Raw genomic sequence first — 14,126 nt, 5'->3', positions numbered from 1 at the left:
TCGGTAGCTGCCAGTACCCGTTGCAGACATCTTTACCAAGTGAACAGGATGACTTGACCAAGTGTAATGATTTTAACCCTAAGAGCAGCATAAAAGTGAGGACCACTACTCTGCAGCTACTTCTGGGGACCAAAATGTCCCTAGAAGCACACTGCACACTAACTGACAAAAAAGGAGAAAAGGCTCAGGAAAAGCAATTGTCGTGTCGAAATTTTTAAATGTAATTTATCATTGCTGTGAGCACCACTGACTAAATTCCATTCATCCTCAATGTAGTGGAGGCAGAAATCTTAAACTTTGACATATAAACCAAAACTATCAACATGGTTAAATACTGGTAGATGTTTTTTGTGTTACCAAATGCCTGGGCACACAAACATTTAAAATGGTGACATTCAGTAATGAGATTTGTTCATTTCATTGGAATCACTGCAATAAATGGATTTGCTGGAATTCAACTTGAAGAACTTTGACATACAACTTTGACCAATAAGAAGCTGTCTCAACAGTGTTGACCATGGGAGGAACAGAGAGTCCAGACTTGTAATTAAATTAATTAATTTCCTCATTCAGTGTGAATTTTTCCCACTGCACCAACTTATAAATGCTCATATTCTGCTGTGGGCAGTGAAATCTCTGTTTTTCCACTTTGTTAATTTAGTCTCTGTGTCCCTGTCCTCATGCAGTGTGTCCTAAATTATGGATTGGAGAAAAAAAAATCAGGTGACGTTGCTTTATCTTTTGCATCTCCACATGACAGCAACTCTGTTATGTTTCAGTCTCAGCATAGTGCTAAATTTACTCTGTTTTGGCTAGACTGAAAACATTAAGAACATTTTGCTCCCAACTCCCTTTTAGTCCATCACTCACACACCGAACCTCATGTGAACCCCATGAGCGCAACGTGGGCATACATGCTCTCCTGCAAGTAGCAATTAGTGTGTGTAAGTGTGTTTGCCATGGGTGCTGTGGTCTGAGGAGGAGGGGGAGAGACCGGGTCAGAGTATTTATATTCCAGAACAATCTCTCATGCTTTGTCGCTCACTCACTTTCCCCCGGATCAGATTTCTTTTTAAATGATGGTGTTGAGACTGACGGCATATTTGAGGTTTTCTCCCAATCTGTTTTTCTTCGCGGAAACGGTGGAAATAGCAGATTTGGTTTTGAGATGTCTCACATGTCATGCACAAACACTTACAGTGCAAACACACGTTGAAACACACACGCTAGATGCACAATTAAGCTCAGATATGTCAAATGACCATGGTTCGTGATATATATGCTCAGCTGTAAAGTCAGACAGATTATCTAAAGGTTTGTGGAAGCTGAAGAATGTTTGTGTTAGAGCGAGAGGGCTGTAGTTTGAGTTAAAGGGGTGATCCTAAAATAACTAGATGGCCTTGTGAAAGTATGCGGCAAAGCGAGGGAACAGCAGAAGAACTGCAGGAAATGATGGATCTGTGGGGCTGAATGTGAATACATGTAGCTGAAGTGTGAGATGGAATGGTTGTGTTGGTCTGCTTTTTCTGTTTTGAACTAAGGCTGCACGCACAAAATCAATCAGATGGTTATTTTCTTAACAACAATATGTTGGATCTGGAATTATTATAGCACCTGGAACCTCATTAAGCATACTGAGGCACTGAGACACAAAGTAGTCAGCAGGACCAGTTTTACCTTTTTATATTATGTCAAATACACTGAATAGTTTTTATTAACATTTGCCTTTTTGGTTAGCAGTAGTTGATTGTGGTCTTCCATGACTATACAGAGATGGTTGCACATTTTAGGCATTTTGCCACAACAAAGGCTTCACATTTATATCTTTACATTATTGGTGACGAGGGGTGTCAGCGGTTAACCGATAATTCAAACTGATAAAATCAGTTTACTGCACTGCGGACCACCTGGATCTGGAGGGAGACAGACGGCCAGCTTGTCACATTAACATGCAGAAACATAGTGCCCACTGCCTGTGAGCCTTGGCCACTCTTCACTGCGTGCCAGCTGGGCTGGGTGGGAGCTAGCTCGCGGCACCACTCATTTGGCAATTACTACTAGCAACACCGTCCCAAACCAACAGTGTTGCAGGGAAAACATTGTGCCCACCCTCCGGTTTCCCGACAGGTCACTGGTGACCTCTTTAGCATTGTTAACTTGATAGCTCTGTTAACACAGTTGGCAATGTCAACACGGCTAGTGGTGCTAACATAGCTAACAAGGCTAAAAGCCTTATATGGTTCAAAATGAAGCCGCTTACTCAATGTGGCTACCTGAAAGAGTAGGACCAGACAACGTAACCAACAGGAACCCCAAATGAGCGGCTCTGCTACCTAACTCCCACCCGACCAGGCTGGGGCGCCATACAGAGCGGCCAAGGCTGACGTTAGATCAGAGGGTGGGCAGTGGGCCCTATGTTTCCATCTGTCTGTCTGTCTCTCAGACAGCCAACTGAGTAAATGGAGTGCTAGATCAAAAGGAAGGGTCTCTTGTAATTCATGTCATTGTGCTTTTTTTCCTTAAAAATTAACAGGTTGGGGCGTCTGTGGCTTAGTGGTAGAGCAGGCGCCCCATATACAAGGCTGTTGCCGCAGCGGCCCGGGTTTGACTCCAGCCTGTGGCCCTTTGCTGCATGTCACTCCCTCTCTCTCTCTCCCCCTTTCACGCTTAACTGTCCTATCAATTAAAGGCAAAATGGCCCAAAAAATATCTTTAAAAAAATAAATAAATAAATAACAGGTTAGTTACTGGTTAATGAGCAGTGGTGTAGTGGATCTGCAGGTATACAGGGGAATACCAACGTTTTTTTCTGACTGTCTACAGTATACCCACCTATCAGTCAAAAAGCCACTGGAATATATAGGAGAGTATACCTATCAGTCAAAAAGCCACTGGAATATATAGGAGAGTATACCCACTTTTTCCTCGGTAACTTACCCATATTCCTACTATAACACCAGCCTTATCACCTACCGCTACACCACTGTTGGCGCCCAGATCTCCCTGCTCATTTGCCAGGTCATCTGGCATATTTTAGCTGGCTCTAGACTTGTTGTTCGAAGTACAGTCACATTTCAGCATTTTTGTATGTCAGCCTCCCAGACACAAATAGTATGGAATTGGATCAAAATAGAGAGAGACGCCCCTCTCTCTCAAACTCAGATTAAACCCAGATTAAACTGTAAAACTAGGCAGTGCTGATCAGATAACAAGATTCTGTTACTACATTGCAATCACAATCAGTGAATCCCTATTTATTTCCATGGGTTAGGAAAGTTCAATCAATATTTGTGAACATGAGACCCTCTCTCTCAAAGCCAGAAACCAGAGAAGTGAGTCTCAAACTTATGATGTCATCAAGTATAACGTTTAGAGCTGCTTCATAGACAATGAATGGGAGCTTGATATTTTGGACCCACAGAATGTTTGTTTTCATTTTTATACCCAAATGAGCTTTATTCTGTAGTAGTGATGTCAGTTCTAAAACAGAAAATGTACCCATATACTTAGAACATTCCCCTGGGTGCTTTCAGTATCATCTTCAACATTGTTTCCAATTAGTTGTCTATGGAGCAGTTCCAGACCTTATACTCTAGTTTTTGGATTGGGGAGAGAGTTATTCATGTTTATTAATATTTATGGACTATTATGGACCATAGGAATGACATGTATAAATTAAGAAAATGGGCGTAGTTAGTTCCCCTTTAGTGCTGCTTTTGACACTGTCAATCATGAGATCCTTTCACAGAGACTAGAGGACTGGGTGGGCATCTCTGGCACTGCCCTAAATTGGTTGAAGTCCTATCTAGAAGACAGGAAGTACTTTGTTGAAATTGGTAACTGTGTCTCAGACCACATGGCCTTGACCTGTGGGGTGCCCCAACGGTCAATCCTGGGACCCCTTCTGTTCAATCTCTACATGCTGCCTTTAGGCCAGTTAATACAAAGTAATAATGTGTCCTACCACAATTATGCAGATGACACTCAGATCTATGTCTCACTGACAGCAGGTGAATATGGACCAGTTGATTCACTCTGTCACTGCATCCAACAGGTCAGTGTGTGCATGCAAAACAACTTTCTCCAGCTAAATTCAGACAAGACTGAAGTCATCATATTTGGTCCACAGAAACAAAGAGAAAGTGTCAGCAGTCACATCCAGTCTCTCTCTCTAAAACCTACAAATCAGGTTAGAAATCTCGGGGTAGTAATGGACTCAGACTTGAACTTTAACAGCCACATCAAATCAATAACATCAGCAGCTTTGTACCATCTAAAAAACATTGCCAAAATCAAAGGTATAGTGTCTAAACCTGACTTGGAGAGACTGATCCATGCATTTGTCTCTAGTAGGTTAGACTACTGTAACGGCCTGCTCACTGGCCTCTCCAAACGGGCTGTAAGACAGCTGCAGTACATCCGGAATGCTGCTGCTCGAGTCCTGACCAGAACCAGGAAGTACGAGCACATTAGTCCTGTGCTCAGGTCTCTACACTGGCTTCCTGTGGCTCAGAGAATAGACTTTAAAGCAGCTCTGCTTGTGTACAAGTCTCTCCACGGCCTAGCACCAAAGTACATCTCTGACATGTTAGTGCCATATGAACCATCTCGGACTCTGAGGACCTCAGGGACCGGCCTCCTGCTGGTGCCCAGAGTCAGGACTAAACATGGGGAATCAGGATTCCAGTTTTATGCAGCTAAAATCTAGAACAGTCTTTCTGAAGATGTGAGACAGGCCTCTACTCTGACAATGTTCAAATCTAGCCTCAAAACAGCTCTATTTCACTGTGCATATGACTGAAAGGATCTTATCTGCACTCTTCTCTTTTAAAGTTAATTTTATAATGATTATTTATGTTTTTATTTTGTATTGTGATTTTAATGCATTTTCTTGTTCTGTAAAGCACTTTGAATTACTTTGTGTACGAATTGTGCTCTACAAATAAACTTGCCTTGCCTTTAATGTGTGTTCCCCCCAATGTTTAAATGAAACCTACGCCCTTGCTATTTAGGACACTAACTCTCAGCTGGGTGTGATCAGAAATACAACAGATTTAAAGCTTTCAGCCCATAGAAGTCAGTGCAGCTGTGCTTCCCCTCTACACAAGATTTACTGTAGCTGCTCTTTAAGAAGTTCAACTTGGCTGCCTCATATCAGTTTCAGGATTAGTTTCATTCAGGAGTTCAGTGCCCTGCGTAGTGAGGAAGTGGTAATCATCCATCTTTAACCCAAACACCATCACTGCTCCAAATATTTGCTGCATAGAGGAAGGAAAGTGATTGCAGCAGATACTGGTATCTCTGAGTCTCCCAGCAGGCTGTGTGGGCGCGTTTACAGTGTGATGATGTATCATCGGTGCCCCGAGTGGGAGAGGGTCGTGTCACATAATTAAACATGGAGACCGCTGTGTGTGGACACATTTGTGGTAGCAAATTTTATTCTGAATTGTATTTACAATGTGTTGAATCTGCACAAATGCAAAAATATAATGAGAACACTGCAAAAACTCAGATTTAGATTTTAGGAATAGGTTTTGATTCTGACCAGTAATGGACCTAATCGTGTGAATGTTGGTGTGTTTCAGGTGGAGCAGTCCAAAGTGCTGATTAAGGAAGGAGGGGTCCAGCTGACACTCACTATCGTCGATACTCCTGGGTTTGGCGATGCAGTTGATAACAGCAACTGGTGAGGAGTCCTGGCACAGTCAGAGTGTTTCCCAGATGAACATATGCAGAGTTCTTACAAAGTGATCATATGTTTTTTATTATCCAATTTCCTCCTCTTTTCTCTGCCTGATATCTTTTCTTCATCTTCCAGCTGGCAGCCAGTGATAAATTACATTGACAGTAAGTGCGAGGACTTCCTGAATGCAGAGTCGAGGGTGAACCGCAGATCCATGCCAGACAACAGAGTCCACTGCTGCCTATATTTCATCGCACCCTCTGGACACGGGTAGGTCTGCATGAGATGAAGTTGTAATAAGATGAGGTTGAGTAAAGTGAGATAAAATGGACTAAACATGACACTGAGGCTGCAATATTATGTGACGTAATTGATGGACCTTTTTGACACCGACTAGTGCAGCGTGAAGTCACTACTGATGACGCTCAGTTTAATTGGAGAATCAAGTGTCCATTTAATGGGATCTTTAATCCTGCGTTAACTGATTCTTTTGCCATTTGGAGGCAGCACAACAAGAAAATGGGTAATTATCATTATCTTCTGGGAGGCGGCTCTGGCCCAGGAGGTTAAGCTGGTTGTCCTCCAGGTCTAATCGGTGAATGACAGGCAAATCATAAAGCCGTACTGTAAATGCAGGCCATTTACCATTTGCAATTGTATTGGCAAACAGTTGCGTATTTTGTCAGATTGCATCCCTTCTGATTTTTCCTCTGTGTTCTGTAATACAATGTGATTTATGTTGTCATCTATTAACTGCTTGTTGTTATGGTTTGGTATTAATTGTCAGTAATTTATGTAGTACATTGCATGGTGCTGGTTTTACCCCTCTAAGCTTGTTGTTGCGGCTGACTTGGTATGGATTTTTTCTTACGGCAGTACAAAAGGAATGTATCCCCACCCCAAAAATTATGGTCTTAGTCCTTTATTGGACGGTCTTCATCATTAATATTACTAAATAATTCTGTACTTTATTAGTTAAGTGTATGAACTACGTTGCAGGTAGTTCTGGATTCTCTGGTTGTTCTGCTTTGCTGCGGTCTAGCCAAAAACAAAAAAAGGACCGCTCTTCTGTTCCTCCTTTCCAGTTTTGGCAGCACCTTTCCCAGTGTACTGTGCTGATTATGATAGCGCCACCACATCAGCACAATACCGTAATTGCAGTTACATACAGAAATCCAACAAGTGCAGCACTTATGACACCCATCAGAATTTTGTCGAGAGCTGGGGGCGGGACAAAATTTGATGGAGGTGCTGCCTATAAGTGTCTTTCAAGCTGATAACTTCATATGGTACCATAGTTCTAACCTGGTGAAGTAAGATATTTTTAAGCCAGTGTTTTAGAAGCAGCAGATGGCAAGTGGGAGGATGGTCTTATTCTGGTCAAGGTGCTCCCGTTCCCAGTCTATTTGTATTCAAGGATGTCATAAACCAACACTAACCAACATTCTTCTGTACTGGTCCAAATGACGGTGCTGTGCCAGTCAGTGGAATCAATTGATGCAGTGTTAAAGTGAGATGAGAACCTGCAGACCATATGACCTCCCTTTGGCTTGGAGACCCCTACACAGAAGGAAAGTCTACCTTTCCTTCCAGCTTCCTATCCTCTGCCAGCTATGCAAGCTGAGGCTGAAGCAAAAAGGTTGTGTGTGTGTCTGTGCCATAGACGAGGAGGCAGCCAGCCAGTGTTTGTGACCCACAAAGGTTATATAACCCAGTTCTGCTCATGCTCAGTCGAGTCCTGCTCTCCATCCCTGAATCACCCAATCAGAGCAGAGGCTCGGAGCAGCTCACAGAAGCAGGCCTCTCATCTCAGACAAACACACTCTGTCTTCTCTCATCTTCCAGTGTCTCAGATGGTGTGTGTTTGTGTGCGTGTGTTGGCATCACAAGAACATTGCCTGTTTGTCAGTATAGCTGCAGCACCAGCCTGAGTTAAAATGTGAAGCTCTGTTTCTACATAACCCAAAATCCATCCATTCACTCAGGCTTAATGATGGCTGAGTTTGCTCTACATAGATTTCAATCAGGCCTGGTTTGTTAATAAATCTGCAGAGATGAGTCATATGCAACTTGTCAAAAATTGCTTTCATTTGACAGCACCAGCCAAAAACTGTGTGAACATGTTGCTTTCTGTTAATGAATAAATTGGCCTCTGTTATTGTTGTTCTATTAACAGTTTCCCTTTGTAATACTTCTTTTTGATTCTGACTCCAAAATGTGGAAACTGAAGCAATTTCTGCTTGCTTTAATTATCGTCATGCTGCTTTTAATCCACATTTAACCAGAGACAAGAATAGGAACAATACATGAGACATAGAAAATGTGTCTAGAAATGTAACGTGTATTATCTATAAATCAATTTTTAGAATATTGAAAGTGTTTGAGGAGGGAATTTTAGCCTCGCTAAAAGCTTGGCTCTAGGGATGCTAATGCTAGTTGCTCAGTCTGTTGGTCTAACTGTCCACCACTTTGGTTCAGGCTGAAATAATTCAACAACTATTGGATGTATAGACATGGAATAGGTGCAGATAGTAAGGTCCCCCTCAAGATGAATTGTGTTAACTTTAACTCCCTCAGTATTTGACTTAGCACCTTCATCAGGTCTTCAGTAATTCCATCAGCTTCATCTGCACTTTGTGTTTAGTGCCATTTAGCAATGCAGGATGCTAACACACTAAGTTAAAATGGTGAAGATGGTTAACATTATACCTGCTAAATATCATGTTGGCATTGTGATTGTGAGCATGTCAGCATGCAGTTGTTAGCATTTAGCTCGCTCTGCACTGCCTCACAGAGATGTACTAGCATGTCTATAGACTTGTTTTAATCTCTTTTGCACTGCATCGCAAAGGGAAAAATTATTTTTATAGACTTATATGACATGAGAATAGAGTTCAGTTCAGACTTGTGCTGTGTTGGAAGTGTTATGGAAATGACACACCAAACACCAAACTGACATCGAAGAAGTATTTATAAAGAAGGCCGACTGCTGTCGAAGCTGTTGCACCGCATCATGTCGCCTGTGTCTTTGCCAAAGTGTGAACTTGAACACGCAATAAAGATTACAGCCAACCAGCACATACGTTCTGCACCTCTGTGAGAGGAAATAACTCTGCATTAATCTGTATTCATCATTCAAAAAGAGAAACAGGATAAATTTAAAATGAGTTAACCAGTTAGCGCATTAACAACACAACCTGATGTTCATAGAACTAATTATATTTCCCATGCTCTAGCCAACAGTAACGCCAGCAATTACTAACAGTGTCTGCTAAAGAGCTCAATAGCTTAATTTTTTTCCTTAAATGACAAGTTTGTTTTAGTCAAACTCCCTCGTGACTTGAGCTGTTTGTTTGCTTTCCTCACTTCTGTTTTTCTTCTCATGCACTGAGCTGAACTGCCAGTCTGAGTGATTTCACTCACTGATGGGCTCCGCTGTCTCGTCGCTGATTCAGTACACTGAATCAGCCGACAAGGGCTGACTACTACCAATGGTGCGGGACACACCACAAAATCTAGGGCAACAGATGCTCACTGATGGCTCGACACTGACCAACAGGGCCTTTAACTGCCATCACATTTAAATAAGGATGTGCATGTCTGAAAGGAACCTAAATCTGAACTATGCTGCAAACAAACATTTATCATTAATAAAACTGTAAAGTTTCTGCACAGCTTGTACAGTGCAGTAAGTCTATTAAGTGCATGATAGAGTTTGAAGTCAGTTAACCTTGCTGCTCTGTGTTTGACAGCTGTATAAATGGCTGTGGCATGCCCAAATCTTGTACTCTGTGTAAGGATTGGTGATATAAATTCAAGCTAACTATTGTGGCACTGACAAGTCAGTAAATGTTGAGGCCATTGTTCACTTCTCTGGGTAAATATATCAGGTAATTGTGCTTTTCCTGTCACTCGACAGGAATTTGCCAGCATATTTAGTTTCTCCACAGACTGTTTACGCCTTCAAATCCTCTGCAACAGCTGCAGAATTGCAGTTTGCATGCTGCTTCTACCAAAACTCACTGACATGTGGCTGTAACATTTGAAATCCCATAAATCCTGCGTTAGAAGTAAACTGCATGCTCATGTTTCCAAGCTTAGCCTGTCTGTGATGTTTTATACCCCAAGATACCACAGGGAGTAGGAAGGAAAAGTTCCAACCAGTTCCACCAAGCTACATCACTGTCCGTGTGTAGAGACGATTTATGGTTTAACTCTAAAAAGGAATAACATTTTGAGATCACAGAAGTGCCTTGACAGCCAGTAAGTCTTAAGTCTCCCTCTGCTTAGACCAGACATTCTGACTCCTGTTTTATCTGGGACTGCACTCGCTCCAGGACTCCTCTGATGCTGCTCTGTACACCAACCTGACCCCATTCTTACCAACTACTTCATACACACACATTCTGTCTCTTTGTCCCTCTGTGAACTAGTGAACCACCGAACAGCTGTTTTGTTGCCCTCTTTGTATTTCTGCATTCCTGGGATGAGTACCTTGACTTCCCCTTTACACACACAGTTATTACGCACACACACGTGTACAGAACTATGTCAGACAAAGCATACATCATTTGAATGTACATAAATGAAAAAATTGAATTCATACAGGCACAACTGAATCTAAGTGTTCAACCATGTGTGGTTATATTTTTACATAATTCTCTCACATTATACAGTACACACTCATTTTCCACACACACTGCCCACCACCCTCACACGCCTACCACAGCACTCTGTTTCAACCGAATGTGAGTCCCCCTTGTCATTCAGACAGAGTTGAAGAACCTATGGGAGCATTACAAAGACAATCCCTCAGCCCAGCAAGACAAAACCATCAGTTGTCGCCACAGAAGAACACAGGAGACAAAAAGTCAGTCAACCTCAGCTGGCTTCAGTGTGTATTTACTGTGAGCTACAGTACATGTCATGTACGGTTTACGTTGGCCCTCTGCTGGTGACCCACTGAACTGCATTTACTTTGAAAAATCATACACTGAGGACACCCACCCTGGCATTTCCTTTAGATCAGTTCGTATCAATTAATTCTACATCACAGGATGTGTCAGCCTTCCTTACATGGCTGCTGATCCATGAAATTGTTTCACTGTAATCAAACATAAGCCCTTTATAGGTTTTCATTCATCAGTTTTCTATAAGGGTGTATCCAGTTCAGAGAAGGAGGGCGTAGATTAAGTCAGCCCTCATTGGCAGAGAGAAAGGGTACACCCAGGACAGGATAGGGCACCAGTTGCCTGTTGCTCACTCACACAGACATATACATTTATGAACAAAGATTGGATTATCAGTGGAAGGGACTGTAGAGTATATACTAGTCTGAGTGGGTGGAATTTCGCTGCATAGATCAGCCTCTCATTGGGCGGAACGAGCCACCCTCTGAAGTCCCGCCCTACCACCTCCTGTTGTGTAGCAGTTTTCAACCGTTTTCAACACGTCCTTTACTAACTTTTGCAGTGTTTGATCTAGCAGCCGGGGCGTTTTTTTCTCCAATCTCAAAGTGAGAGTCGGCCCAGCCAGACCTTTCTTTTCTTGAGAAAGGTCTGAGCGAGACTAAGTATATACCAAACTGGCCCGGCTCATCTGTGTTACATTTGAATGGACCTCTGCTGACCTCAGTGGCTTGTAGTTCTTACAGTTTTCTTTCTGTCTGTCTTTCAGTCTGAAGCCACTGGACATCGAGTTCATGAAGAGACTCCATGACAAGGTCAACGTCATCCCTCTGATTGCCAAAGCCGACACTCTGACACCAGAAGAGTGCCAGCTTTTTAAAAAACAGGTATTTGTGGAAGTGTGTCATGCTGTGGGGATACGCAGTGTTGTTGCTACAGTCCAACTGAGGGAGATAGATAAATCAATTTGAAACATATTTGTATTATTTACTTATTTAATTACTGCAAGAAGCATATCTGTACAGAAATAGTAGAACCCTTTGGGAAGTACGTTTTTTAATTTTGGAGTTGGATGAGAAGATTGATACCACTCTTATTCCTGTGTGACAAGAATTGGGCTTGAGCTGGAAGGCAAATGGCGTATCTTAGCAAAACGACTGGAAACAACAAAATAAGTAATCTGACTCTCTCCAAAAGCTGAGTGCAGTAACATCCTGGTGTATTGCTGTTGTCACCTCGGGTTGCCAGGCAACCAGCAGAGACTGGCCAACTTAACAGTGGAAGTAAATATGCATACAACCTGGTACAAAAAATGGTTTTTGTCTGATTTGCTAATTACCTTGTTTGTGACAACTGCACGGGGGGTTGATTTTGATATAACGCACCTGTTTGGATTTTATTAAAGACTTAAAGTTACACTACCTTGATAGGGTCCCCAGGGTTTCAGTTAGATCCCCCCTTTGCTCCTTTACAGCTCCACCCTCATGTCCAAATATGTTCACTTTTTGCCCCAAAAAAACCAAGATAGTGACAGCCAAATTGGCAGACTTGAAGTTTCAAATTGAGAGTCCTCAAATTAATTGGTGACATCATGGTGGCTGCGTCCATTATTTATATACAGTCTATGCTCTAGCTCCATACGTCATGCAGAGACATTTAAGTGGTATCAGTCAAACTCACAAAAAAATAAAAAAATAAATAAATTAAAAAAAACGAGCTATCAAGAGGAATTAAAATCCTGTTGATCTGCATATGCAGGCCTGACAGTGTGTATTTGTTACCTTTATTCTGATCACTTTCTCTCCTCGTCAGATAATGAAAGAGATACAGGAGCACAAAATCAAGATTTATGAGTTCCCAGACACGGAGGACGATGAGGACAACAAGCTCATCCGGAAGATTAAGGTAATGGACCGCACCGTCCTGTTAGTAATTTAAAAGTTGATTTAAGGATTTCTGATTGACCTCAGTGGAACCACTAAATAGCAAGTCGTGCAGACAGCTAAAGGTCAGTCTGTCCTTTGGTCAGTATCCAACCCCTGCAGCTGGCTCACTCCCATTTCCCCATGCCTGGCAGACTCCTTGCACAACTGATCGTCAGCTTTATAGACAAGCTCATTGAAGAACTTTCACTAGTGATTTTGTCTATGTAACTCTGCCCCAGTAACCACTGCCTCTGGCAACATCAAATGTGGCGCATGCATGTTGATGTTGATGTCGGCCATCATTGACATTTACATGATTCAAAGACCCGCTCACGGCAGCATTTAAAACAATAAGATGATGCAGTGATCAGTTCATTTTAATTGAACTTTGGAAATAAATGGATTTGCTCATGGGCCTAAATTGAATTTTGGTCAATTTTGACACGATTGGTGCCATTGACCCCAAGCATGCTGTCTTGACAGCTGACCATAGACGGAACAGAGAGTCCAAAATGAAGGACGCTACATCATGCCATCCAATTTTTTTAAAAGCTGCTCTATGGGAGTATAAGCTGATCCACAAAAAGCAACACGTCTTTGGTTTGGTTCTTGATTCTTTATTTGTGCATATGATAAAATAATGCACAGGTGACATGAAAAAAACATTACCCAGCCACTAGCATCACCTATTTTGCAAGGACACACACATAAGGACCCGGCCTTAAAAGTATGTAAATCCAAGACTAAGCCAATTCTTTCTTTGTCAGTTCACTGCTTTTGAACTAGACGGGAGTTTTAATGTACTAATACTAATAAACACGTCAGCAGACATGTGTATCCCAACCCTAAAGATTCACACACTTAACCTTAATGAAACTGTGATGTCAGGTATGGTCAGTGGCCACAGGAAATGACTTCAAACAGCCTTCCAAACAGCTGTTAGCACTGCGCCATCCAGAAAGAGGTGGATTCAGCAGTTCAGTTGCAGTAAAAGAAAGTTGTTTCTCTTTCCACTCCAGGAGAAGATGCCACTGGCAGTGGTCGGCAGCAACGTAGTAATTGAGGTGAACGGAAAGAAGGTCAGAGGTCGCCAGTACCCATGGGGCGTCGCAGAAGGTAGGTTCACTCAGGTCCACTACCAGAAAAGAAGGAACGCAGCTTCCATTTTGTGGCCAAACTGTAGGGGCCTAGAAAATGAACTAGAAAAGGAGTGTGCACTCTTAAAAGTTCAGAAGGCACAATGATTTTACTTTTTGTTATTATTATTGTTTTTACATCGGTTTTCAAGAAAAACAGTATGTCGTTGCATCTCGGTCAGACAATGACAGATGTGAAAGAGAGGCTGATGCACGTTGTCGTTTGAAGGTTGATGTGTTTGAGAATGTCCGGCAGTCACAGTATTATGTCTATCATGATGAATGAAGCATGATAATCCTGAGAGTGTGGGACACAGTGCATGTTTTCCACAGTGACCCCCTGTATCCACTGAATGTATTAACTACCAGGTAATACATCCACTTGTCAAAATGTATTCTTGACTGGAAATCAGTTGATAAATTCAGTCCTTTAAAGTAGAAAACAAATGTTTTACTGCCACGTGATCGCAATACA

General features: G+C 42.1%; 1 protein-coding gene across 2 annotated transcripts in view; it reads left to right on the top strand.

Annotated features, from left to right (window-relative positions):
• LOC117262213 (septin-7-like) overlaps positions 1 to 14,126 on the top strand; it is a 67,308-nt gene that overhangs the window by 38,219 nt on the left and 14,963 nt on the right. For both annotated transcript variants that reach the window (XM_033635000.2, XM_078168177.1), the window contains exons 4-8: positions 5,586 to 5,686; positions 5,819 to 5,953; positions 11,360 to 11,477; positions 12,403 to 12,495; positions 13,535 to 13,631. In XM_033635000.2, coding sequence (XP_033490891.1) covers positions 5,586 to 5,686; positions 5,819 to 5,953; positions 11,360 to 11,477; positions 12,403 to 12,495; positions 13,535 to 13,631 — 544 coding nt within the window. The remainder of the gene's footprint in view (positions 1 to 5,585; positions 5,687 to 5,818; positions 5,954 to 11,359; positions 11,478 to 12,402; positions 12,496 to 13,534; positions 13,632 to 14,126) is intronic.

The sequence above is a fragment of the Epinephelus lanceolatus genome, chromosome 5 (genome assembly GCF_041903045.1).
Source record: "Epinephelus lanceolatus isolate andai-2023 chromosome 5, ASM4190304v1, whole genome shotgun sequence".
NCBI classification, from domain to species: domain Eukaryota; kingdom Metazoa; phylum Chordata; class Actinopteri; order Perciformes; family Serranidae; genus Epinephelus; species Epinephelus lanceolatus.
This window is presented reverse-complemented; position numbering and strand designations above follow the sequence as displayed.